General features: G+C 46.3%; 1 protein-coding gene across 4 annotated transcripts in view; it reads left to right on the forward strand.

Annotated features, from left to right (window-relative positions):
* Positions 1-26880, forward strand: part of PAMR1 (peptidase domain containing associated with muscle regeneration 1) — a 164355-nt gene extending 137475 nt beyond the window's left edge. For 3 of the 4 annotated variants that reach the window (XM_053899834.1, XM_053899833.1, XM_019470114.2), the window contains 5 exons: positions 12480-12692; positions 14666-14732; positions 18057-18289; positions 19162-19454; positions 20764-26880. In XM_053899834.1, the coding sequence (XP_053755809.1) occupies positions 12480-12692; positions 14666-14732; positions 18057-18289; positions 19162-19454; positions 20764-21300 (1343 nt within the window). In that variant the 3' untranslated portion in view covers positions 21301-26880. The remainder of the gene's footprint in view (positions 1-12479; positions 12693-14665; positions 14733-18056; positions 18290-19161; positions 19455-20763) is intronic. The other variant, XR_002086060.2, reaches the window with a different exon arrangement.
* The last annotated feature ends 272 nt before the right edge of the window (positions 26881-27152 follow it).

Raw genomic sequence — 27152 nt, forward strand, 5'->3', positions numbered from 1 at the left:
TATGACATAGTGATTCAGTTTCTTTATGTGTCACGCTATGCTCACCACAACTGTGGCCACCATCTGCCACCCTACGCTGCTATTACGGTATCATTGACTGTCTTCCCTATGCTGAGCCTTTTGTCCCTGTGGCTTATTTATTCCATAACCAGAAGCCTGTATCTCCCACTCCCCTTCGCCCATTTTGCCCATCCCCTACTTCCTTCCTTCTAGCAACCACGAGCTCGTTCTCTGTAGTTATAGGTCTGTTTCTACTTTCCATTTGTTTATTCATTTGTTATGGCCATTTAAAAGTTTGGCAGAAAGCAGGGGACTCTCCAGATAAGGGGTAAGGGGAACAGCACCAGTTTCTACAAACTAGATGATTATGACACACCTTTCTCGGGGCTCCAGGGCTTAGGAAAATTCTCCCTTCGGCTTTCTAAGTTTCCTCTGTGAACTGCTGTTTGTAAATCATCGCCAGATACTAAGAACTGCTACCTCTGCGTTTGCATACAGGCAAGAAGGATCTGGTTTTATCAGGGCAAGTAGACACTTCCAGTGTCATTGTCATGGAGGCATCCTAGATCCCAGGAGAAGACACCCACACTGGGCATGAGGGATAAGGAGCCTTTGTAACCAGGGAAGCTCAGAGTGGGGGCTTTGAGAAGTGATGGATGGAGTAATGCCCCGGGAGGAACTGGATTTGGAAACTCCAGGGCAAGTTGCCCAAGCATCAGTGTTATCTGGTCAACCTCCCTTTTTCTTATGGGGATTTTCAGAAGTCACTCACTTCACATGTGGCGGGCCCTATGTCAGTCCCCTGGTGGTCATATAGGAGACTGCTGCCCCAGGGCATCCCTTATATGTTTCATTACAGGGACAAAGCAATAAAGAGAACGAGCAGTCTGGCTTGAGATGGTATGAGAAGCAGAAGGATAATTCCATGAAGAGTCCTGGGGAAATCCATAGTTGTTACCCACAAGCACTTGATGGCCCAGAGCCTTCAGAGATTTCAGGGGCCCCAAGAAGACCATCAGCTAGTGGACTGCTAACTCCTCATACACTTCCTTACACCTGTGCCTCCCGTCCACTTCTGTCCCTAACATGGAGATGAATCTCTGACATCCTTCTTGGTGTATTTAGAGGGATGCCATCCCGTTTAGATTAAGATCTGAAAAGCAAAAGCTATAACTGAACACAATAGAAACTGCCTTTATGTAGTCATCAAGGTATTTGTTTGTTTAATAATTCAGGAGGAAGTTTCCTTTTCGTTTGGATCATTCCTTGTTGGGCGAACCTGAGTCTACATAGACGACATGACGCTTTAGCATCAACTCTGGTGGGCTCTGCGGGCCTCCAGCCTCTTAGCCAGAGTGTTGCCATATCCCATTCGGGGTAAGATGCTTTGTGGTCGGCATACAGGGGATATATTTTGCGAGTCAGCAATCCCTCTCCTTATGGACAGCATTCTAGCAAGTAACAAGAGGACAAGTGAGGCCACATGGTCAACTTTCCAGTCTGACTGTCTCTAAGAGCTTGGGATGGAGCACCCATCAGTGTGGGGAGGGCCAGACCCACCACTGGTTTACTAAGAATTTGCTTCCATTCGCCTGCCCCTGACGGGGCCCTCTTGGCTTTTGCTTCGGCAGATGAGGTCACTGACGCAGGACTTATCGCGGGAGGCAGATTTGATTTTGGGTCTGAAGGGGTGAAGAGGCAATCCATTAGAGCGGGGACGGGCTGTGTGCCACTGAGGGAAGGCACTGGAGGAGGCAAAGAGTAGAAGAGCATGAGAGCAAAGCAGAATGAGCTTCTGGTGGGAACAAATATCCCTGCCTTCCTGGACCCTGAGACTGACCCCAGCCCCCTGACAGAGGCTAGAGGGGGGCCCCACTTTTCTCTACAGGCTCCTGCCTTGTGGGATATCAGCACTTGTCCCTCACCCTGCTTCAGAAGATGAAAGCTTCCTCTCTGCAAAATGTAAGACCTTGTCACTGGCCTCCAAATACGAAAAACGACAAAGGTAGTTGCTCTTATTTGTGTCCTCGGCACAGGCCAGACTCTGTGCTTTATGTGACGTTGTCTCATTCCATTGTCTCAACATCTCCATGGGGTGGGCACTATTATCCACGCCACTTTATATATTCATGTAGCCGAACATTTTTGAGCGTCTGTTACGCTCTAGGCACTCAGGAGCTTGGACAGGGCTATACCGTATGTTTTTTCCCTTCTATTTAGCAGAACTAATCTTAGCCTTTCTCAAGTGCAGAGGAGAACATCCCATGCCACACAGTTCCCGGTCACAGCTTCCTCTAGTAAGGCCTTTGGTGATGGTGATGGTGGCGATGAGAATTAGTAAGTGGGCAGAGTCTCTTAGGACTCTTCTGCAAGGTCGTTCTCTTCATCCCCAAGGCTAAACAGAACCGAATTGCCTAGCCTGGGCCATTTTCATGGTGAGCGTTTCTTATATGTTGAAAAGTTGACAATCAATACTGCTGGGAGACATTTTCCCTGGGAGTTTAGCATTAGGACCCACCTTCTACCACAAACCCAGCAGCTGACTCAGAAGCCTGAGATTTGGGGAGGCCCCTAGAAGACTATCACCAAGCAGGTCCACTAGGTAGAGGGCAGCTAAGTTTCTACCAGTGACGTAGGTTACCCAGTTACTCTACCAAATAAGTGTGTGTCAGGTTGATTTTGAACAAAAGTAAAATGACTAGTACTTTCTGAACATCTTTCAAAGCCGACCTGTCTCTTAGACACAGGCAGTGTCAGCTAAGTAAATAGGCCATCCAAACACCGGAAAAATGGTATCCGAAAGACACAGTGTACCAGGGGCCAAGGACAATACTGATTAAGATCAAATAGCTAATTGTAAGCCTCAGCCTCCAAATTGCTGCCGGATGAATAAACAGCAGTGTGTGCAATCCAAGCATAATTTCACATGGATACTGTCTCATTCACACCCGCAGAGGGCTGGAAAGCATCAGGGGGACAGAATACCATTGGCTGGAAAGAGATAAAAAAGGGTTTGTAGTGGGAATTACATCGCCGGTGGGTGTCATTATGCCTGTTTGGGGAAGACTTTTGTGGAGGTAAAAGATAATTGGTTCGGTCCAAAGGCACTAAACTCAAATATAAGCTGAACAGGAAGAGAGGAGACCAGAGTCCATCCGGTGGTTATCTCTAGGCGTTGGTCTTATGTTCATTCAGGTTTCCAGGATGAGCAAAGCCCCAGTGGGAAAGTTAATGCCTTTTCCAAACAGAATGTAAATTCTGTCACAAACTGTTTCCTTGATTTTGGTGACACGTGAGAATGGGCGGGTACCAAGGGTATGCTAAGAATTGAGACCAACAGCTTCCACCACCCAGCCCCCAACATCAGCCAGGTGCTGGGGTCACGAATTGTGTTGACTTTGGATCTGTTTTCTTTGCTGAAATTCTCAGATAATCTCCCAGCTCTGAAACTCAGCTCCTATTTAAAGAGACAAAATAGTACCCCGGTTTAGTTTTTTCCTCGCGCGGCTATCTGGCTGCCATAACTAGTTCATTCATATACAATTCGACAAAAGAAACGTATGCTTTTTGATGTGCAGTTTTGTAAATGACATCAAACCGTTGCTGAAAGCCAGGAGGATGTGAATAATAGTAATTAGAAGGAATCCAAGTGATTTAGAAGCAGGGCAAGAACAAGTGAAAGAGAACACTAGATCAGATGAGGGAGTTAAATGCAGCTTCCACGTTTGCATTAGGTGAAATGCAGCTGCAGATGTCTCTGATTCTGAGTGTTCTGGCAGCAAAGGCAAAAAGGGAAATGCCTTAGATGGTACGGCTCTAATTGTATATCAAGTGAAAGTGGACACAAGTTCATTGGGAGATGCAAATATCACCCATCCTGTTACAACCCCTACTCCCTTTTGCTGCTTATCTAAAGATGGGTGCTGGGGAAATGTTTTCCACTTCAGTTTTGTAAATAACAGAAATCTAATCTTTTTTTTACACCAAATATTTCTAAAAGCTAAATCCATCCACATCTCCTGAAAAAAGAGGTAGCTGGACTTATTATGTTTACACCATCACTGTGTATACTGACCCACTGGCTTCCAATCCCAGGCTCCTGCCACTGTGCCTCAGGGTTTTCTTGGGCTTCCAAAGCCCACTGACTCATATATATGGGCAGACTGGAGGTGCGGAGGAATTAATGTTTATCTCATCATCCTTCAACAAATGATTGATTGCGTTTGGTAGGTAATTACTCATACCTCTTACTCCTTCTGTAGAATAATTCTGAGGTAGGTTCCTCACTGTCTCTCAGAATTTGCCAAAGGCATTGAGCCTCAGTTGTCCCCAGTAGTAGCTTTCTTGGTAACGTGAACTTCCCTGTCTCACTTCCCCTACACTACCATTGGTCCTTCCCGGGATCACCACCTAAATAAACTACCTGCACTCAAATCTCTTCCTCGCAGTCTGCTTCTGGAGGGACCCAACTGAAAGTACCTCATGAAAATATTTATTTGAGAAGCTAACTTAATAGAGGGCTGGAGCTCAGGTCAGCTAGATTAGCATTTGATTGTTTCTTTAAAATATTAGGTAAGCCTTCCATCAGTGCTGAATAATGTGTATTTCAGGATTGCACTGTCTGAAGGATGCTCAAAATATGATTGTATGGTTGATTTTATTTATTTATTTATTTATTTATTTATTTATTTATTTATTTTATTTTTTAATATATGAAATTTACTGTCAAATTGGTTTCCATACAACACCCAGTGCTCATCCCAAAAGGTGCCCTCCTCAATACCCATCACCCACCCTGCCCTCCCTCCCACCCCCCATCAACCCTCAGTTTGTTCTCAGTTTTTAACAGTCTCTAATGCTTTGGCTCTCTCCCACTCTAACCTCTTTTTTTTTTTTTTTTCCTTCCCCTCCCCCATGGGTTTCTGTTATGTTTCTCAGGATCCACATAAGAGTGAAAGTATGGTTGATTTTAAAAGATCCAGTGTTAGACCCAAGAATTGATCTCTCTCTCTCTCTTTGTCTCACGTTTGTGTGTGTGCATGCACACACATTCTCTGTGCATAAGAGCCAGCCCCGTCCTTTATTCGGTGGGGTGGTGAAAGTGAGTGGAGACTCCAGTGGTGATAGCCTATAGTACCTCCCAAAGGACTTGAAATCTTCTGAAGGATTTGAGCAAACTTTGCCACCTAGCATTTCCAGACAGGGGCTAGAAAGTGAGTGGTCCCACCCTCAGGAAACGTCATTGGGCCTTCACTAATGGTCTTATCTTTGGTTATTGTGCCCTTGATTAACTGGTCATACTACACTAACTTCAACGTGTGCCCTGGTTAAATGGTGATCTCTGTGTCAACAGCTCTGCCTAGTAACCCAAGGGGAGCACAAATGTGCTAAGACATTCCAACAAGTCCCCAGTGGTTATTCTTAGCAGAAGCATCTGAATTAGAACCCGGTTCCACCTCCCCCGGGTTCTCTGTCTGGATTTACAAGTTTTCTTTCAGGTGACACAGCAGGCTAAGGGCTATCAACCCAGTTCAATCAACGGTGCCTGATGAAATCTTTGTTGCAACTCAGACTATAGTCAACTGCTGGGGTCGGTTAGTGTTTGCTGAGACCCCACAACGCATTCAAATTCATTTAAGGCCCCTGTGATTACCTTTGTTTTATTCCTTGGTCAGGACCCTACATTCTTCTGTAATTTTAGAAGCGAAGTTATATATATTCCTCTGAATATTTTGTTTGGTAAAAATCTGACCTGGGGAATAGGTAGTTGGAAGGAAGTCCCCAAACCATTTCTAACAAGTACTAAGTGAGGCCCAGGAGAACCTTCAGGTACCTCAAGTACTTTAGTACAATAAGCCTTAACTGACATCACTTCTATTTCTGGGTTTAAATGAAAACGTTTCCGTATTAAAGATGTAGGAAAACATCTTCCAGTGCCTTATTCTCCTGGGCACAGAGGAAGCACTCATTCAATATGTGATGCAAGAAAATTAGTCCATGAAATCAATAGAGCTCAGCACTCCCCCACGTCTTTCTCTACAGAGAGGCATGCTGGGCTTCTAAAAGGCAAAGCAGTGATTGGATTCTCTGGTTCCTAGGGGTTTTTTGATAGATCTTGTCTTCAAATTTGAACTTGTAACTTCAAGAACAAAGCAAAAGGAAAAGACAAATATTCGTGGGTGTTTGGTATATCATATTGAAATTCTGGCCTTATTCATGAAAAGATTATTTTTGTGGGCAAGGATATACTGGTGGATACTGATATAATGGAAGAAGAGGTCTGGGTTTTTGTTTGTTTGTTTGTTTGTTTGTTTGTTTGTCACAGCTGGGAACTGCCCCCACTCCCGAGTTTTGTGATTATTAGGGGGATGGGGAGGTGGTTCCACTTCCTAAATTAGGGATGAAGAGTATGGACTTTGTCATATTCAATATAATTGAGCAGAGAACACAAAAAAATTGGTGTTACTTGTGTGTACTGAAGAGCCCCCATTCCTAAAAATGTCTCCACATTATCTTGACATGCTCTCTGATATCTCCATCATCATGTCCATTTCCTGTAGAGCTTCTGGACCTGGTCACCTCAGCTACCTTCTGTCGAGTACGAATCTTAGTGTATCAATCAGGGGAGAGAAAGCCGTAACTTTATTTGCTTTAGGTCAACCTAAAGCCAAGTCTAAGACTCATCATTCAGACTTGTGAGAAATTCAGTCTGGCATTGTTGGGGCCTTGTCTGTACCTTTGGGGGGTAAACAAGTTGCTGGCTTTACAAAGACAGCACCAAATCATCAGGGAGAATCTTCACGTGGATTCTGGGTCCACGCTGTTTAGCTCGCGAGGAAGCCTCTTGTCTCAGAGCACCTGATCCCTTCAGGTCAAACACCTCTGCTGACATGGGGCTGGCCGGCCGCTAGAGGATCTGTGGAGGCTGGAGGCCCCTCTGACTAGAGCTGGCCTCTCTAGATGACAATCATCCTCCCCAAGATCTCCCAGGAGTGCTGAAAGGCATGCAGAGCTTCATGCCCAGGGCTGAGATGACCGCCGCTCTGGGGTCTTGTCACCTCCCGGGAGTGCCACCGTGGGGAGGCATGAGGGGCCCTAAAGCCCAGAGCTAAGAAAATAGCAGACCTGTCCTTGGTAACTTTTTCCCAAGCCAGTCATTGAGCTAAGCATTTGCGTCCAAATGATTTATTAAAGGAGGTAAGGGATCAACCAGTTGATCCCAGGATCAACCAGTAGGGGAGTTGGGGAAGCGAGATGGGAAAGAGGAGGAAACCAAGCAAGAGTGATTTCACCTGAACTCCCAGACTCAGTCCGATTCTGTGGGGGTGCTGGGGAGTATAAATGATGCCTTGAGGAATAGGAGTTGAGCTTTTGTGTTTATACACCTAGCAGTCATTGTCTATAGGCAACCCTGGGGTGGGCATGAGGGGACCAAAGTCTAGGCATTTTTCAGCTTTTCATATGGGCAAGATGGTGCCCGTGCCTGTGCCCAGGGCAGTCCTCTGAAGGTGGCAGGTGTCAGCTCTCAGCAGTAAAGCGCACATGTGGAAGCTGAGCTGGTAAAAGGGGATGAGGGGACCTGGGTGGGGCACTGATAGACTTCATTACAAGAGCCATCTCAAAACCATCACGTGTCCTTCATAAAGTGGCATCACCGCGAACCACCTTGTACTGTTGCCCTGAGAAAACAAGAAAACAAGGTTAGAGAGTCTTTCTTTAAATGTTTGTCTGAAACAGCAATGCACCTCGAGATACTGTTTTTTGTTCATGAAATGGCAGGTAAGGTCATGCTAAACTTAACGTGTTTAGCATCCCCAGACTGAGTCCCAAAAGTAACAGGGAGATGTGCTATTTATTATTAATCGTGGAGTATATTACTTAGCAAAGCAGAAGCTTGGTGCTTCTTCAGGCCAGGGATTCAGATGTTTTACATTCTCATTTGGCTTTGTGTGGAAACGTCCATCCCACTGAGGAGAAAGGAAGCACAAAGCCCTTGAAAAATCAAATAGAAAAGAATCATGGATCTGTTCAACGGGGAGATACAAAGGATTCTAAAAAGAGAACCCACAGGTGAAGTGAAGAGATAGTTTTTGAAATGTAACCCTGGGGAGGTGCTCTAATGAGATGCAGATGGTCTATAGACCCAACAGGTAGATGTCTAAACTGGGAGAGAAAAGGATGGGTGGAGGAAGTCCTAGAATTCTCTTCAAAAGCATCCTAGGAGAGTGTACAGCTTTGGATAGGATAGGAAATAAATGAGAGGGAAAAGGAAAGGATGCCCACTGGATGTTTGAGACAAGAATACAATTCTGAGGCTTCATGATGCTTGATTAAAAGAGATGAGACAGAGACCACGGCTGATACCCAGAAGTCGGAGTCGACATCCTGGACCCAGGTCTCCAGCGCATCATGCATAGACATTACCAAGAAGCTAGACAATAGAGTGGCATATTGTTTTACATTCAAATAGACCCAATAATAGGTCTTTAGATTTCCTCGTGGGTTTTCTTTAAAGTGTATGAATTTGGGGAATTGAGTTTTAGAAGTTGCCTACTTTGTAAATAAAGGCAAACAGGAGAAAAGGAAACTATGTGTTATAGAAATTACTCCTCAAAACAAGCCCAGCCAGATAAGTGCTATTATCCCATTTTTCAGGCCAAAAAAAGCAAGGTTTGGAAAATTATGTCATTTTCCCACACCCTAGTTCATTAAATGGAAGAATGAATAAATTTTACCCTTTATCCCCTCCACCTACTAACAAATATTAATTGAGGACCTCTGGTGTACTTATTCTGGACACTGGGGACCCAAATAATTATTTCAACCTATATCTGTCTGATTCTGGAGGCCCTTCTTTTCCCCCCAGACTCTAGTGACAAAGCTCATTTAAATCTGAGCTCACAGTAGGTTGGATTATTCTGTGATTATGCAAGATGGTAATGAGATTTACAGGGAGGGGAGAGAGTATGGGAACATAAAACAATGCATGGCCCAGTTCATGCTAGGTTTATAGGCTGAGCAGGGAGGACCCAAACCATTTTGCCTGCTATTTTAAAAAATAAAAATAACGAATGACCACAAAAATAATAAACACCAAACTTTTATGGCTACAGTTTCTGATTGTCAAACATGGGGAAAAAATGATAAAGAGGCAAAAATCCTTTTTGATGTTACAAGCCAGAGAATGACTATAATTATTTTAAAGTATGTTTTTCCCATCTGTATTTTTTTTTTTTTTACCCCTTTGGCTGCTTAAAATTTTTTCTTTGATTTTGGTTTTTAACAGTTTTGTGTAATAGGTCTGTGCCTGGTTTTCTTCATATGTATCCATCTTGGGACTTTGTGAATCTGTAGGTTGATTGTCTTTTATCAGTCTTTTTCAGCCATTATCTCTATATACTGAGATGCTAGGTACATGTATTTGTTAACCTTCTCTGTATTCTTACATGTTCCTGTACATTTTCACTTTTTTTGTCTCTTGGGCTTCACCCTGAATTTTTTCTTGCGAGTTATATTTCAGTTTATTAATACACATAAGCTGTATCTGACTTGCTATTAAACTCACTTCATTTAAATTAAGCTTTAAATTTCTGTCACTGTAACTTTTCTGTTCTACCTTTCTCCTTTGGTTAGTTTCTCAGGTTTCCAGTCTTCTACTGAGGTTCTCAATTTTCTGTTTTATTTCCTTGAGCACATTGAGCATATTTATTTTCAAGTGGTGTCCTAAAACTACACATCTGAATCCTTCCAAAATCTGTTTCTATTGCCTGTATTTCTCTTGAATTTTAGCCATCGAGTTTTTTTTCCTAAGATTGAATTTTTAAGTAATCTCTACACCCAACTTGGGGCTCGAACTTATAATCCTGAGATCAAGAGTCGCATGCTCCATTGACTGAGCCAGCCGGGTGCCCCAGCCATATAGGGTTCATTGGACCTAACTCGGAAGCATCATTCAGCACTAGGAAGCTCCATCCTGCCGACCATTCATGAGCAATAACTTAAAATCAAATAATAGTTCTCTGTTATAAGATCTCATCAAGTTTAAGGTGCATTGTTGATTTAATTACAGCTTCTTTGAGAATTGGAAGTAAAGACATACTACATGAAATTATATATGTGACCTGATTCAGACATGTCACTTAAAAAAGAGTAGCATCTAAGAATTCTAGAAATATGGCAGAACTCCTCAGCCTTGGGCAGACCTGTTTGTATATCCTGACTCAGTTTCTCTTGGAGTCTCCCTTTAAATCCTCCTCAGGGAGAAAGGCAGATAACCTAAATTGTCCCAAGGCTTTGTTACCTCCAAAGGCTTGAGAACTTTCCAGTGCATTCCTGCTGGTTAAGCCCACATTAAATGGGGAATTGGAAATATGATCCACAAGGATGCTGCCATTAGGAAATCACAGGGCAGGAGCCTGGTGGACCACAGAAGTCCTTACTTCTAAAAGGGGAGAAACCCAACTATCAGGCTCACGGTAGAAGGGATTTCTTATCTGCTGTTGAAACTGCTGTGATTCAACTATAGTTCATTTTCTTTCAGTATTCCAGGACTGGTCTTAAGTATCACCAGAATTTTTCTTGGCTGTGAGCTATAGGAAGCAAAACTCAAAATGGAGAAGAAACTGCCCTGGTGTTGCACAAATCATGCCCTTTGCACAAAGCATGGCCCTTTGATAAGCTAACTAACCACAGAGTGGAGCCCCTGCCAGGGCCAGGCAACGGGGGCAGTGACCAAAATGAAGAATGCAGCCCCCATTAAGCAGAAGCCACTTCTCAACGCCAGTTGATTGTGGCCGTGTGGGAACACAGGCCCAGGGTTTCCGGATCTGAATTTTGCTCAGAAATCAGTAATATGGATTTCTCTGAGCAATCTCCTGATTTTTATGTTGGCAGTGAATTCCATTTTCTGACACTTGCAGGTATGACGCACCATACCTTTTTGAGATGATTGCAGACTGTAGGCTCAGGTTCAGGCTACACGTTCTGGGCATTAAGTGATCTCCGCTCTAAGAAGGGAGTCCCATCACTGGAGCAATATGGAATGCTTTCTCTGCCTCTCCCTCCTACATCATAGAGGCATTCCTGGGAATATAAGCACTGGGGATTTCTAAGGCCGCTTGAAGTTTCAAAAAGTGCATTGCTCTCCATATGCCATGTTGCGAAAGCTCTCTCAGGTTCATTTCTTAAGTTAAGGTGGGGTTTTGGAGTTCCCCGTTGTGGAAACTGCTCCTAGTATGTAGCCCAAAAGCATACAGAAGATCCTTGAAATCATCTGCCACATGGTCTATGGGCAGTCTTAAAGCAGACAAACCAGAAATTTGATTAATATTAGCAACCCTGCCAAATTGGCACAAAGGGAAATTTACTCATTTTTACTTCTCAAGTATTTTAGAAGTGCTATATGAATGGAATGGAGATTCTTTTCTTGCCTGGAGGCAGGCAAGCAGGTTGCTTGAAAGGTAATTGGGACGGTTAAGGGAAGAAAAGCATGTCGGTTGCATGATCACATTGCATGGGGACTCTTTCATAGGGATGAGACTGTGTCTGAGACGAAATGATTAAAAAGAGACCAGGGAGGCTGACGGAGCGATTGGTGCCCACGTGCAGTAATTAAAGGTCGAATTCCTCAGGGGACTCCCTCTGCGTCCTTACGCAAGCAGTATTCACCCTTGTGCCATAATCCATTTGAGAAAAATATGTTACCTGATAGAATCTTTCCAGGAATTGTCTGATACCCTGTTCAGTGCTCGGACACTGGTGTTATAGCTGGTGTTGACATTTCTGCTCTCCATTGCTGTCCAATGTGAGTTAGAGAATAGAAATGCCTTTGGACTGGACATTAAGTGTTTATTTAGTTAGAAAGTATATAGTTGGAGATCGGGGGAACTTTGTTTTATCTCTGAATCTATATAGTTTCTAGTATTTTTTCACCATAACTTTCAGCACACTTGGGTTCCTGAAGATGAAACATAGCATCTAAATTCATTTCACACATAAGGCTTTGTTTCTAGTAAGTTCTACATTCTGGGTATAATACAAATAGGAAACTGAATGGTCTTGTTGAATTGCGCAAGCTTTAGGGAATGGAAGAGACAGCACAACACTGAAAAGCAATAACCCCTGGGTACTGGTCATAAAATCTAGGTGCAATGTTTATTTTGCCCAGGCCTGCCCAGCTCCCACAGTTTGAGAAGGAAATGAACAAGATCACAGGAGAGCCAGTGGCGATGTCAAATTTATTTATACACGGGATGAAATACTTCTCAAGGGAAGACATACTTCTCAAGGGAAGACATGTCTAACACGTGCATTTTCTATTACGAGTTTTTCTCTTGGTGATTCCTCTGGGTACAATCCTTAGCAGGCCCCACCTCACTGCATTTTTAATTCAGTGAAACATGAAAAGATTTGGTTCTAAAATGGAATACTTCACACTTTTAACAGCTCCTCCCCCCACCCCCTTTTATTTCTTCTTTTAGTCCTTGAAGAAAGAAACTGCTCGGACCCTGGGGGCCCAGTCAATGGGTACAAGAAGATAGCAGGTGGCCCTGGGCTTATCAACGGGCACTATGCGAAAATCGGCACTGTCGTGTCCTTCTTTTGTAATAACTCCTACGTTCTTAGTGGCAACGAGAAGAGAACTTGCCAGCAGAATGGAGAGTGGTCGGGGAAACAGCCAATCTGCATAAAAGGTAACCTACAAGTATTTGCGAGAGCCACAGAAGCAGACGGAGCTGCGGACTTTTTGGTAGTTCCCATACATGGGTGTTTGTGAGCCTCTGAAAAAAGAAAATGCCTTTCCCTCTTAGGTTCTCCCTGGAACCGTCCATAACTCCCAGGTGGGAAGCCATCTCTGAAAACATTTGCTCCTTTTCTGGACCTCCAGAGGACCTGCTTATCCTAATCACAGCTTCTTGCTGTGATCAAGATAGTTATCAGAGCAGTTTAGGAAAGATGACAGGACTGATTTAGATATGCAGACCCAAGAACAAAATCGAGGCAACCAGTGTGCTTCAATATAGCTGTGTTTATCTACTGTCCATGAAATACAAAGTCAACACAGGAAACAAAAGAACAAAATAGACACACCGTCCTGCCGGCCTATGTGGCAGTAAGTTTAAGATGTTAACATAGTGGGGACACCTGGGTGGCTCAGTCAGTTAAGCGTCCAGCTCTTGATTTCGGCTCAGGTCATGATCTCATGGTTTGTGAGTTCGAGCCCCTCATTGGGCTCTGTGCTGGCAGCGCGGATCCTGCTTGGGATTCTGTCTTTCTCTCCCTCTCTCTGCCCCTCCCCTGCTGGCGCTGTCTCTGTCTCTCTTTAAACAAATAAACATTAAAAAAAGATGTTAACATGGTGAAAGACATCTTAACAAGATGTCAAGTCCTTGAGCATTCAAGGCAGAGTTAGAGGAAACAGATGAGCAATGTATGTTCAGAGAAGGGAACGGTCAATATTGCTTGAAATGGGGATAGCTGCACACCGCAAGTCAGAGGAGAGCCAATCTGGGGAGCTGGGAAGCGTTGGCAGAGATATTGCCATCATGAGACAAAGGAAAACAAGGAAGTATAGGCAGGAGGGAACGGATCATGCTGAACTCAAAGTGGGGCCAACTGGGAATCTGGGAGGAAGATGGAAAAGGTTGGTTTGGGACTAGAAAAAAATGGAACCTTGTACAGAGAAGCCTGAAACTTCCCCCTTGGCACTGGGGGTGGGTAGTTTCTTACTGAACCAGGTCAACAGCCCCTGTATTTCAGGGGCATGTCACAATCATCTGGCTGTTTCCTAGGAAGAAAAGCATGTCCTTGGCCTAGATTATCCAGATAATTGCCTTAATCCTCCACTTTCCCTTCTGGGTGTTTGTCAACAACCCAACTCCTGGGAAAAGAAATAAAAGAGAATTGGTTTGTGAAAGGAATAAATCACTTTAGACTTTAGCCAGAAGCGACCTTCGTCCCCACCAGCACAGACTCTGATTCTTGATTTCATTAAGTATGGACACGGTGTTACATATGTCCTTGGAGATTTTTGTCAACTCTTCTCTTACGAATTAATAACAACCAAAGTTCTCTAGTTTGCTAATTAGACGAATGTTGGCTGCCTGATTGGGAAAGTGGAACGAGAAGGATTGCTTTTCACTTGTGAAGAAAGAGACACTTCAGCAAAATTACGCTGGGCTTTGAGGTGTCCTTAAATGGTCATCAGGAGCCTCAATTTCAGAGAAAGGACATGAGGGAATCAGCTACCCAAGACTTCCCCATGGTGGACACTGACATCTGGTCCTAAAGGAGAACCTTGTAGTTCCCTGCGTGGGGCTTTATGTTAGAACCTTCATTTTGACCTTGACTCCATTTTCCATCAAGGTCACTAACGCTGTCGTGTGAACAGAGAGTGCCAGTGTGTTGACTGCCAGGGTTCCACATCACCTAGGTAGAGCAGCTTTTCAGAGGTGCGTGCTCTACGTGGCTTCTTCGGAGGGGCTTGTCAATTTAGATGGAAGGCGGCGAGCTCTTTCGCTAGGGAGCTGTCCAAGCTTGGCCGGCATGCCTCCCCTCAGAGACCCCTGGGGGTGTCCAGAAAGGGCGGTCAGGGATGAATCTGAACGGAATGATGGGAGCAGGTAATATGGGAAGAGATTATGCAGTGTTGTCTCCTTCGTTCTAGCCTGCCGAGAACCAAAGATCTCAGACCTGGTGAGACGCAAAGTTCTTCCAATGCAGGTTCAGTCAAGGTGAGGTGGAGACACCCGAGCTCTGCTTTAAAGGCAAATGCATGCTTTCCCCTCCCGCCCCTTTTCTCGCCTTGCGTTTGGCCAAAGACACTCTGGGGTTTCTTAGGGACACTCAGAGCTGACTCCTCATGAAAGAACAGGGCCTATTAGGGGGAGGCTGATAAGCCAGCTGCCTTTGGCCAAGAGGTAGCAACTGCTGGAACGTGTACACGGTTCACTGGATCGTGGGAAAGCAGGTGGTTGATGGGAAGTGAGGCTTGAAGATGATCCGTGAGGAACTGGATTTTAATACTCGAGTCTTCGTGAAATTGCTCTGTGTTTACTAGGGTACCTTCTACCGGGATGGCCCTCCTGCCAGACTCAGGAAGATGTTTTCTGTAGTAATCAACCAGAGGAGGCACGCCAGTGGCACCCAGGAACTAGAGACAAACGATCAGTCCCGAGGAGGGATGCGGGCCCTCAGATCTGCCCGCCCAGCCTTCCTCCAGGGAAGACAGATGTGGAGGCCACCGGTGGGGATGGAATAGGCCCATTTCTACTACTTCTCGCCTCATTTTGCAGGAAACACCGTTTCATCTCATCTCCTGCCATTCTTCTCCTCACCCTCCGCTCTGGCCACACGGGCTGCCTGGCTTGTCCTCTCTACCCCTCCACGCACGATGCCTTCAGAGCCTCACAGCTCTGTCTGGACCCTGCTTCCACTGGATTTCAGTGAGGCTTCATGCCTCCCTTCCTTCAGCTCTCTCTCAGCTTTTTAACCTGGCAGAGAGACCTTCCCTGGTTGTGCTTTTGAAAATAGCAACCCCCCGAAATGACAACTATGTTGTGGTACCGTTTAATGTTTTCTCTTTTTACACCTTATATAAAATTAAGCCACAGCCAACCAGATAAATAAGTAAATAAGCAAATAAAATAAAGGTAGTAATGTCCCTACCACCCAGACCGCAGAGCCGACTTCTCTACTCTCTGGCATTTGCTGTGACTCTGTCTTCGGCTTGGCTTCTATCCCCACCTGTCGTCTCGCATCCATTTTTTTATTTGTTCAAGTTCTATCTCCCCCCCTACCCGCCCCCAGCCCACGAAAATAAGTAAATACAGTTTACAAGCACAGGAACATTTTGTGTCTTGTTCATGCTCGGGTTCTCCTGCCAAGAACAATGCTTGCCACACAGGGGGCACGCAAGAAAACATAACCACCCCGAACATGGACTGAATGAATGGGACTGACAAACAATGGCTTGAGACCGGCTTCTGTCTCTCTTTAGGGCTGTATTTAGTATTCTTGGGCAAGCTCCTACACTTGCTGAGCCTTTAGTTGCCTCTTTTGAAAAATGAGGACGATCATAATAACGTGTGTCTCTGGGGATTGCTGAACAGATTAGACGCAGCCCCGATAGGCAGCATTTATCGAATGCTATGTGCCCAGTTACTCTTCTGAGCGCTTCCCATGCATTAGCGCATTTACTCTTTGTTACGCCCTCTGAGGTAGGGATTATCATTATTACCATTTTATTATAGATTTTATTACCAATGTTATTACGGATGGGTAAACCGAGGCTCAGAGAAATTAATTAACTTGCTCCAAGTCACATTGCAAAATGCGGATCCAGGATGCAAATCCAGGATCTTCACAGTCTTCAGGGTCTTCAGGGCTTGCTCCCTTATGCACTAAGCTCTAACTAAGTCCTGCGCAAAGGCTTTAGCAGAACACTTGCCCGGATGAACACCTGTCACTGGTAGTTATTGCTTTTAGGACTGGTCACAGTGCATCCCAGCGACCAGAACTGGCCACAGCCAAGTGACCTGAAATCTTCATAAAGCAGGATATTCCTCAGTCTCTCACCCTTCCTCCGGATATCTCCTATTTCTGTCTTTCCCTTTTCAGGCAAGGCATTCCCTTGGGAACAGTGGCTGTAGAATACAAATTCCGCTCCCTTTCCTGATCTTTATGACCTACCTGGAGCTGGACTCTCCGCTAAGTGGGATAAACCTGTTCTTTCCAAGGAGACGTCAGCAGCCCCTGAGCCATTGAAAAAGACTATGGGGCTTTGCATTTTTAAAGCGATTATAATGGGAGGTTAGGTGACAAGGTGCCCGGTAGCTCATGTAGATGAAAAAGCAAGCCTAAAACTTGGTTTTAAGGATCTTTCTGGAAGATAGGCTGCTGGAAAGTGGATATACATATCTCCAGCAGCCTAGTCACCCAAGAACCCCCAAAGGCAGTGTAGTCTTTCAACAGATGGACCAAAAGATGAGCTTGCTGGCCAATTCAGAAGCTCCTTGAACTGCAGACCTTGTTCTAAACTGGGCTCCAGATTTGTTGAATGAAATCAGTGTGGGTGGAATATTTGCTCTGAGTGAAGTGCTGTGCAGACACATGACACACATTTCTTCAGATGATATCAAATGGCCCAGTGGAGACACCAGGTTGGGAACCATAACTGCTCAGGTGCTGCCTTGGGTACCACCTTAGCTTCCCGTGTACCCTTCTGTGTACTCTCACTCCCCTCTCTGGGCTTCCTCTCCCCATTCATTCAACAGAGATGAAAACATTGTTTCCTAAAAGAATTCTAACTTTTCAGTGATCGTTAGCACTGATGCACCATGAACGCAAGCTCTCCAATGTGTGTGCGTCTCCCCCAAAAACCCCTGAGTGGTCTCTGGGGGCTTTAGCTCCAAGTGTGGATTTGAAAGGCCTTTTCGCATGTGCACACAGTACGCTGTGTTTCTGCCAATCATTGTGCCCTGAGAAAGCTCGATTCTCTGAGGTGTACTAATTATATATGCTGATTGCTAAATCAAACTACTGTATCAACACAGTTTAGTTCAAGTCAATTCCTAATGCTACCCCATTATGATAATGTTTGGAGGAAAAAAGACGCCTGGATTTCTCTCATTCAAATGAACTTCCTTTCCTGTTTAATTTCACAGTTAATTTTTCTCTGTGTGCACGTATAACGTACCCTTGGATCGCAGCTGTTACACCAGATACTATCCTTTGGTTAAAATCCTAGGCAGCTGGAGGCATGCCAGAAATGGAAATGGATGAACAGAATGAAGGTTGAGGTGTGCAAGAGAATTTGCTCAGTGGCAGAAGGGAAGCGTGTGTGTGCATGCGTGTGTGTGTGTGTGTGAGTGAGAGAGAGAGAGAGAGAGAGGAAAGAGAGGGTGGGGGAGGTGAGCGGGAGGGATAGAGAGAATGAGATAGACTTTTTGTTTTCTGCTCTAACCAAATATCTACGTGGGGGGCTGGCATGGATACCATAGGGGCCGCCATGACCGTCTCTCACCCTGTTTTCTCTGGGCCCGTGGGCCCCAATGCAGGGAGACGCCGTTACACCAGCTCTACTCGGCGTCCTTCAGCAAGCAGAAACTGCAGGGTGCCCCCACCAAGAAGCCAGCCCTTCCCTTTGGAGATCTGCCCCCCGGGTTCCAACACCTGCACACCCAGCTCCAGTACGAGTGTGTCTCACCCTTCTACCGTCGCCTGGGCAGCAGCCGCCGGACATGCCTCAGGACCGGGAAGTGGAGTGGACGTGCCCCGTCCTGCATCCCTAGTGAGTCAAGGCTTGTCCTGGGGCTGGAGCCCCTTACATCTTCCATGGTTACTTGTGAAAAGCCCTTAACCCTCTTGAAGACTTTTTGGGAAAGGTTTCTCGTCCAATGGTCTTAGGTGAATTTTTTTGGAGGGGGCATACTTCCTTCTGAATAATTCTCTTATGTTTCCTTGGATAAAAGGGAGAGAACCGTCATTACACACAGGTGGGGAAAGGACTTAACAATTCCAGAAGGCTTCTAATTATGTCATCTTGGATATCCTGTCTAAGCCCGTTTTCATGCTCATCATCCAGTGGTATTGAGTAAGTAATTGTTACTAATTAGGTGATGAGCTTTTAATTACCCATAAGGCTAAGATGATGATTACTGAAGTAGTATGTGGAAGTTTCTGGAATAGGGTCTTGCACATAGTAAACTACCTTCCCCATCCTCTTTGTCAAAGGAGAACAGTATGGCTTAATTCTTTGTGGTCAAGTTTATAATGATAGTCATTGATATTTTGAGTCTAACTGTTTACATACATGATCATCCAGCCTCCTCAAGAATTGGGTGAGACACGTGTGATTCCTGTATCCATTTTGTAGGCAAGAAGACTGAGGCTTTAAGAGATTAGGCAATTTGCCCAAAGTCCTATTGATAGTTAAGTGCCTGGGATCCAAAGCCTTCAATCTTCACCCTAGACTTTATAGCCAGCCATGACAAGGTGGTTGGTAACTCTTTAGTGGGAAAGGAAAAACAGCTTAGATGCTTAGTGGTCATCACGTGCACGGTGCTTACCTTTCCAGGTTTGTGTTTTCTTGACTGAGTAACACATTCCCCTTTGGATGGGATAGTCTGAGTTTATCTCACTGAGCCAATGCTTTCTCCATAGTCTGTGGGAAAACTGAGAACATCGCCGCTCCAAAGACCCAGGGGATCCGCTGGCCGTGGCAGGCGGCCATCTACAGGAGGGCCAGCGGGGTGCACGGTGGCAGCCTGCACAAGGACGCGTGGTTCCTGGTCTGCAGCGGCGCCCTGGTGAATGAGCGCACCGTGGTGGTGGCTGCCCACTGCGTAACTGACCTGGGGAGGGTCACCATGATCAAGACAGCAGACCTCAGAGTCGTCCTGGGGAAGTTCTACCGGGATGATGACCGAGAGGAGAAGACCATCCAGAGCTTGCGGGTGAGAGAGAGCTGTCCCCTGGAGACTAGGCCTCGGCTCAGCAAACTCCACACCAGGAGAGCAGCAGGTGTGCCTGTGCCGACACCTTGGCACTGTAGCACCCAGCCAGAGGCTGACATGTAGCAGGTGCCCAATATTTCACGTAGACAGATACTAGAAAGGGGCACCTAGAAAGACTAGGGAGTCTTTTCTCCCCTTGTTTTCAAAATAAGATTGTAACAACTATCATCTATCATGGAGATCATCAAAAGTTAATCACCCATTATGTTTAGGTCACTGTACTAGGTAGGCTTTGAGGACATAGAAAGATTTTATCCAAGGTACTCCTGATCAATTTATAATATACATCTGTCTTTATTTGCCTCTTTCCCTCCCTTCCTCTCTTCCATCCACCTACCCACCTCCCTCTCTATCTATCTATCCATCCATCCATCCATCCATCCATTTATCCATCTTATCCATCTATCCATTCGTTGTTGATCTCCCATAGTACGCCATTCACAGGGAATAGATACAGAACTGATACATAAGAATAGATATATGAGGCATGGTTTTTGCCCTGAGGAGTCCACAGGCTACTGGAAGTGACGGACCAGTATGTTATGATTAGTTTGACACAAGAGAAGCCCCGAGGAAATGTGCCCAAAGGTAGTTGCAGTAATAGAACACGAACATAAAAATGTTAGAGCATATCACAGACGTAGGCTCCTAGAAGCTCCCATCAAAGTGAATGATCAGCAAGGATTGGGACAATCAGCAAAGACTGTGGAAAAGTCTTGTAGAGCATTCTGGGTGGAGCTCTGTCTTACTGGCTTACAGATGAATGTGTATGGTGGCCCAGAGGTTGCAAACTGGTCGCCTTGAGGGGTTCGTGTTTGGATGGCGCTAACATACATTTTTTTTTAAGCCAGTTCTGTGCCAGCATTTAAAAATCAGGAGGTTCAGATGAAGGTCTGGAGTCTGTTCTCTGGCCAGGTTAGAATGCTGCCCCCTTTCGGCCGGGCAGTGGTCAGCCGGAGCAAAGTGGCTGCTACCCGCTTTAGATGGGTTGTGCCACACTGTTGTCGGCAGCCCCGTCTGCCGCCCCCACTTAGTTAACCCCACCTACCAGGCAGCAGTGGGCTTTTCACTTTGCAGCCCCCGAAAGAGAGCTGATGTTTCCCAGGAACCCTTAAGCAAAGCGTCTCCAAATAATTACGTGTGTCCCTAAGACGTTTTCTCCAAATTTTATTTGGCCCCAGGGCTTGCCTGTTCTTGTTCACTGTGCAGCTCGTGGCTCACCACTACTGTCCATTTCTTGTGTTTGTAGATTTCTGCAGTCATCCTGCATCCCAACTACGACCCCATCCTGCTGGACACGGACATCGCCATCCTGAAGCTCCTGGACAAGGCTCGTGTCAGCACCCGCGTCCAGCCCATCTGCCTCGCTGCCCCTCGGGACCTCAGCACCTCCTTCCAGGAGTCCCGCATCACCGTGGCCGGCTGGAACGTCCTGTCCGATGCCAGAAGCCCGGGCTTCAAGAACGACACGCTGCGCTCAGGGGTGGTCAGGGTGGTGGACTCGCTGCTGTGTGAGGAGCAGCACGAGGACCACGGCATCCCCGTGAGCATCACGGACAACATGTTCTGTGCCAGCCGGGACCCCGCTGCCCCTTCTGATATCTGCACGGCGGAGACGGGAGGCATCGCGGCTGTGTCCTTTCCGGGACGGGCGTCCCCCGAGCCACGCTGGCATCTGGTGGGGCTGGTCAGCTGGAGCTATGACAAAACATGCAGTCACGGCCTCTACACGGCCTTCAGCAAGGTACTGCCTTTTAAAGACTGGATCGAGAGAAACATGAAATGAGCCTCGGCGCCATTGAGGTGCTTTTCGTGGGTCCATCTCTACGTGTGTTGCCTGAGGCAGTGTGGACCTGAAGTTTGATTCTGCCTGTGAATTCGGCTGGGCCAGGGCTTCTGACTTCAAGATCGAAACTCAGTGGAGAGTGAGTAGAGCTCACTTTTTGGTAGACCGCTGCCTTCCTGGCTGCTGAGACCATTTGGAAGACACCACGGCTGCTTTGCAAGGACGGAGTCTCCTCCAAAAAGACTATGCGAATAGCAAAGAAGTGGTCCCCGTTCCACCAGCCCAGTGGCTTTGCCCACCTGCCCTATGGTGGTGTGAATGTCATGGCCAGCTCTGGCGGAGACAGCATTGGCCAAGAAGTCTGGGTTTCATGAGGTCTCTTCCAAGACTCTTGCCAGACCACGTTCCAAAGAGCCGCCTGTGGGACAGCCCGGGACAGCGGAGCTTGGACGTGGCTCTGGCTTTTGTGTACATTGCCACCGTAAAGTGTGGTCCTTCTCTTCCTCAATCCCCTGTCCATATTTTAATAAAACGAGGGTTGGCTTCTGACCTACAGAACCGCTGTGCTATGGCTCTCATTGCTGCATGATGCTTCTGATGGCTTGAAGCCCCTTAAAATAGATCCTCAAGTCATAATTTCAAAACAATGCGTGCGGCAAAGCCAATGCCATCTTTTCAATACCAGCCCCTGAAATTGCTGGGTTATGGGCTGGAGGAGGAACAACATGGGGGCCGTCAGAAAAGGCACAACCAGAGGAAAATACCAGGGATTAGATGATTTCTAGTGTCCCCTCTGGTTCTCATGCTCCAAGATCTAACCCAAAACTCTGCTTTGAACTTCTGTCCATCTTGATGACGTATTCTCATAGCATCTGAACTGGAATCACCTATTTACTCACACTAGATTGAGATGTGCCAAGACAGTGAAGCTCCACTGTTTTCCAGAAGTGACTTGATTTTCTTTTCAAACGCTACCTGGCTCTCACCGGATAGCGGCAGGAAAAAAATATGAATTCAGTCCCTGAAGTGATCTTTTCAGTAACTTTCACTTTTGTGTGTGTTGGGGGTGGGGGGCTCTCTTTTATCCTTTCTTCCCTGCTCTCCTGGCCAGCCTCCTCTCCTCCAAGAGGGTGCCGTGGAAGCTACCCTTCAAGTACTGGGGCACAATGAGACTCCGGAGTCCCTGCTGGCTCTTGGGTGTGTGTGGTGGGTCCTTCCCATCCCTGGCCTTCCTGCTGACATTGACCTCGAGTACTACAGCGGTAACCACTGAAACTTGTGCCATGTTCTCTCTGCTCCCCTGGGGCCCAGCAGCCCTCCCTCCTGACATGGTACTCCTGAGTCGTGGGGGTGACTCCCTTTTGACCCTGGTTTGGATCCCTCGGCCTCACTGCCACAGCGACAACCTTCTCTGGTAGCCATCCTGCCAGACTCTCAGTGACCTCCCCTTCTACCCTTGGGGCCTTTGTGAGAATATCTCGGTCTTTTCTACACTTCATGAGGGCTGAGAGCCCAGGGTTGGTACAGGGACCTCCAGAAGATACTCATCTCCTATAGACCCAAATAGGAACATTACTCTTTCTCAACCTCCTGGAGAGAACTTCGACCTTCAGCTCTTGGGCCCCAACACAGGAGGTTAGGATACACTTGTCTCCCAACCTGCCTACTATCTCTCTGTCTTTACGTAATTCCCTGAGCCAGGAGACAGTTTCTGGTACTTTATCATCTTGTCGGACTTTCCTGGGGCTTTCCAGAATCCACACCCACCTCCTTTCTCATGGCTTAGTCGAAGAGCAATGTATTAGTTATCAACTTCTGAGTAACAAGCATCTAATGTTTCGTGGTTAAAACAAGCAATAGTTATTCTCTCCTAGCCTCAGTGGGTCAGGAACCGGGGAGCTGAGCCTGGCACGATGCCGTAATCATCTGAGACCTTAACTAGGGCTGCGGCATCGGCTTCGACAGATATTGTTACCAAATTGCTCCAAGGTTTTTTCGTTTTCTTTTTTCTTTTTTTTTTTTTTCTAAGCCTAGAAAACTTGGATTTTGAGAGGTATAATGGGAGTCTGAGCAAAGAAATCTAGATTCAACTTCCTGCCTCTCAACTTCTTTTCTAAGTGACCTGGAGCAAGTCACCTAACATAGCTGCCTCAGTTGCCCAACTGTTAGGTTGACATAATAAAATCCATCTTTTGTGGTGACTGTGATGATTAAGTCAGATACCGTGTAAAGTGCTGAGCATAGTACATGGCTTATAGCTCGCTGCCTGTAATACGAGGCGGGGGCTAGGCTGTCCAGCTGGGCACAGCTCCATAGAGCCTGCATCTGTGCCTCTGTGGGCATATCCGACATGGGTGCCCATGTGCATAACTTGTTCTCTCTGTCCTGACCCCCCCCCCCCACACCACTCCCCAGACCATCAGTTCCCTACTTTCTTGACATCCTTTCCGTCCTTGCTCCTTCATTCAGACTTGGTTCACATTTCTGTCATCTCAGCTATGACTTTGATCCCCTCAGAAGTTGAAACGGGCCTGAAATCCTGGCAGCCCTGCCTTGGCATACTTGGTTAATGGGCCCCATGCCCATTTCTCCACCACCCCCAAGATCTTACCGTCCCGGCATTGCCCTCGTGGGCTGCAAGCATTCTGCCATGCTGACCGAAATCTCTAGGTCTGGACAAGAGAGTCAGACACCAGCCTGTCCCTTGGCCACATCTGGCACCATAGGAATGCCATCCATATCTTCATAACATGGCCTTCACATCCTAGCATGGGGCTGTGAGGATGAGAGATCTCTTTCTCAGCTGGGAATCTGGAGTGGTCCATCAGTCAGGGGTTTTGATCAGAGAATCAGAACTTCTAAGAGTCTTATAGAATAGGGGATAGTAATGAAAACATACAGTTGTGGGCACTGGCAGGGAAGTCTGTGGGAGGCTCTTGCCTTGGCATCTGGTGTTGAACCTGGAATCAACAGGGCCAGCAGTCGGGAAGGAAAGCCGGCTGGGAAGTTGGCCGAGCAAGGACAAGCTGAGACCCCCAAGGATGAAGGGAAGCCCATGTTTTCCCTTGCCGTCCCCAGCCGTCCTGACACCCTTAGCATGTAGCTGTACGCACACCTGATCCAGGACACTCAGAGAAGCTTGAAGAGCATTTCCAAAGGTGGGCCTGGGTGCTGTCCCCCTCACCCCCCAGCAAGGTGAGCCAGTGGATCAGTGACCTTGAGTGTGAACTATCACAGTGACTGGTGTGCTACCAGCTTTCAGAGCAGGGAGGTACTGCTCCACTCCCCTCTTCAGATCCCATGGAAGTTCCTCTTGTGCCCACCCGCAATCACATAAGGAAGGGAATTTTGCATAGTTCCAGCTTCCCCTAGGTTGACCCGGAACAAAAGCCATTGCAAATTATGGGATATGAATGCTGGACAAATGTTTGTCCATTCAGGATGCATTCGGGGGGAGCCCGAGAAGGCTCCTGCTTCACCCAAAACAGTTTGGTTCTGATTCGTTTTGAAGTAGTTCTTTTTGTCTTTTATGCACAGGCCGCCCCCAGCGTGGAACGTTCTATTGGCGAGGCCTTGAGGAGCTGGCCTGGCACTCGCAGCTAGGCTATGGTGTTCTCTTGTTGAAGGTCAGTAATTTCCCAGGATGCCAGCAGCAGTCAAGATCATTCTGTGACTGTGATGGAGCAAAACACCAAGACCACATTATCTTGTCAATGAACAGACAAAAGCAGGGTCACCATACAAACCACAAGAACACCAATTACTCCCTCTCCAGCTCATGTGTGTGACTGGCTGCTTCTCCCAATTGCTGTTTTAGCTTTGGCTAGTTTTCCTTTTAGATAAGATTTATTGAGATCGCTATTACAGAATGACCTCCGCTTACTGATAGTACCTGAGCTAGAATAAAGTCCCACTTCCTTGCAACCTCTCCCAGGTAACCTAATAGAAGCCCAAATCCAGTAAGTTCTTTCTAATACTATCTAGGTGAGATACCCTACAGTTTCCCAGGATGTACACTCTCTTTTGTGTCAAAGAGCGGTTAAATCCAACTTGCTTAGCTATTGGTGTATTTCTGGTGGTCCTTGGCTGGAGGTCACTGAAAAAAAAATGTATATGCCCACATATGCTTCCATGTGTATAGTAAGAGTTTTGCCTAAATAGAACTTACTTAGATTTTGTGTATCATGTGATAAAATGTATATGATATATAAAATGTAAGTAAACTCTATATGATTTAGGCAAGCCTCTTGCCTTCCTTAGGAGTGGCCAGGCTTACACATCAAGAGGACTTTTTCAAGAGTAACTGAGTAGTGGACTCACACTGTATTCTCTCACATCCTCTCCAACAGGAATTGAGATGACGGGGCAATCCAAGCAGGCTAGCATTTCCAGTTAACTTGACATTCACAGGGTAGTTAGCACTTCAACTGAGTCTTTGGAGTGGTGGATGGGAAGGAAGTAGGATATAAGAACTTGGCAAGTGCATAGGTTTAATCATGGAAAGGGATGGCCTGGAGAAGGACCAATTATTGCCCAACATGAGCCCTTTATTGCAGTGACAGGTCAGGTTGGCCAGCCAAGGCAAGGCCAGTCCAGGCGAAGCCAGTTGGTGGTGGGTTTCAAATGCTGGGGTGAATAATTTGGCTTCTTATTGCCCATCGGCAAATTTCAAACTCCTGTTGATGTTTCCAGGAGTGAAAGGGTTGAAGTGGAATTCTAGACAGGCCTCTCAGGCTGACTGTGCAGACAGAGGCAGTGGTTAGAAGACCCAGCCTGAGCTCAAATTCCATCTCTGTCAATTTGCACGCTGTGACCTTGAGTGTGACACTCGATCTCTATTCTGCAGTGGCCTCTTCTGTAAATGGGACTGGTGTGATGCGTATGTGAGCTCGGCATGGAAGACGCTGTCTGACCCATTGCACTTGGTCAAATAATGGCCACTGTTATGGCTGTTGTTTAGCTGCTCTTGAGGAGGAGGAGATTGGACGTCTGGGAACCAGTTATGGGAAACCTTACAAGGGGTGGAGAGGAGAAGAGAAGTCTTTCAATGCGGCTGAGGTCCCAGCATGTAGAAATAAGTTCAAAAATCTGCAGAGTGGGGTTGACAACAGGAAAGGGTGGGCAGAAATAAATAGGGGCCTGGGTTAGAAAAACCAAAAAGTCTGAGAGCAAGGAGCAATGGGATTGTGTAAGTGGAAGGTGTCTGGATAAATTTCTGAGACAAAGTGCTAGGCTTGCAGTGATTTTTTTTATACATTGCCCATCTGCATGTGTGTGCGTGCGTGTGTGTATGTGTGTGTGTTGGGATGGAGTGGGGTAGGGGGGCTATATATATATCGAAAGGGACCAGGCTGAGCTGGCCAGTAGAAAATATAGAGCTATTTCACCCCCCCCTTTCCAGCATAACACACATTGTCCTCTGAAGTTATGTGTGTGGGGGCTGAATATGAATCTTTACAGTTCTTTGGGATTTCAGATTTTTTCTGCTGCCAGATTTGTCACCTACTCAAAACTTAATGGGCCTTCCACATTCACCTCCTATATCAGAACATCAGTCAATAAAATCTCTTCTATCCCTAATTCAATCAAGAGTTGTGAGTTCATGGATTTTCTACCTGCCTGTCATTCATTCATCAACAAAAATGAATACAGTGCTTACTACGTGCAAAGGACCGAAACACTACAGGGGGGCGAAACAGGCTTGGTGCTTGCTCTTGGTCATATAATCCGAGAAATAAGAAATCACAGTCATATAATCCGAGAAATAAGAAATCATGGAAGGAAGACACAGGGTGCTGTGAGACCCTCTAGCAAGGGTGGCTGATTTAATCTGGAGGGTGGGGTAAAAGCTT

Source organism: Panthera pardus, unplaced genomic scaffold (genome assembly GCF_024362965.1).
Source record: "Panthera pardus isolate Hobbes unplaced genomic scaffold, ASM2436296v1 HiC_scaffold_12, whole genome shotgun sequence".
In the NCBI taxonomy this organism is placed as follows: Eukaryota; Metazoa; Chordata; class Mammalia; order Carnivora; family Felidae; genus Panthera; species Panthera pardus.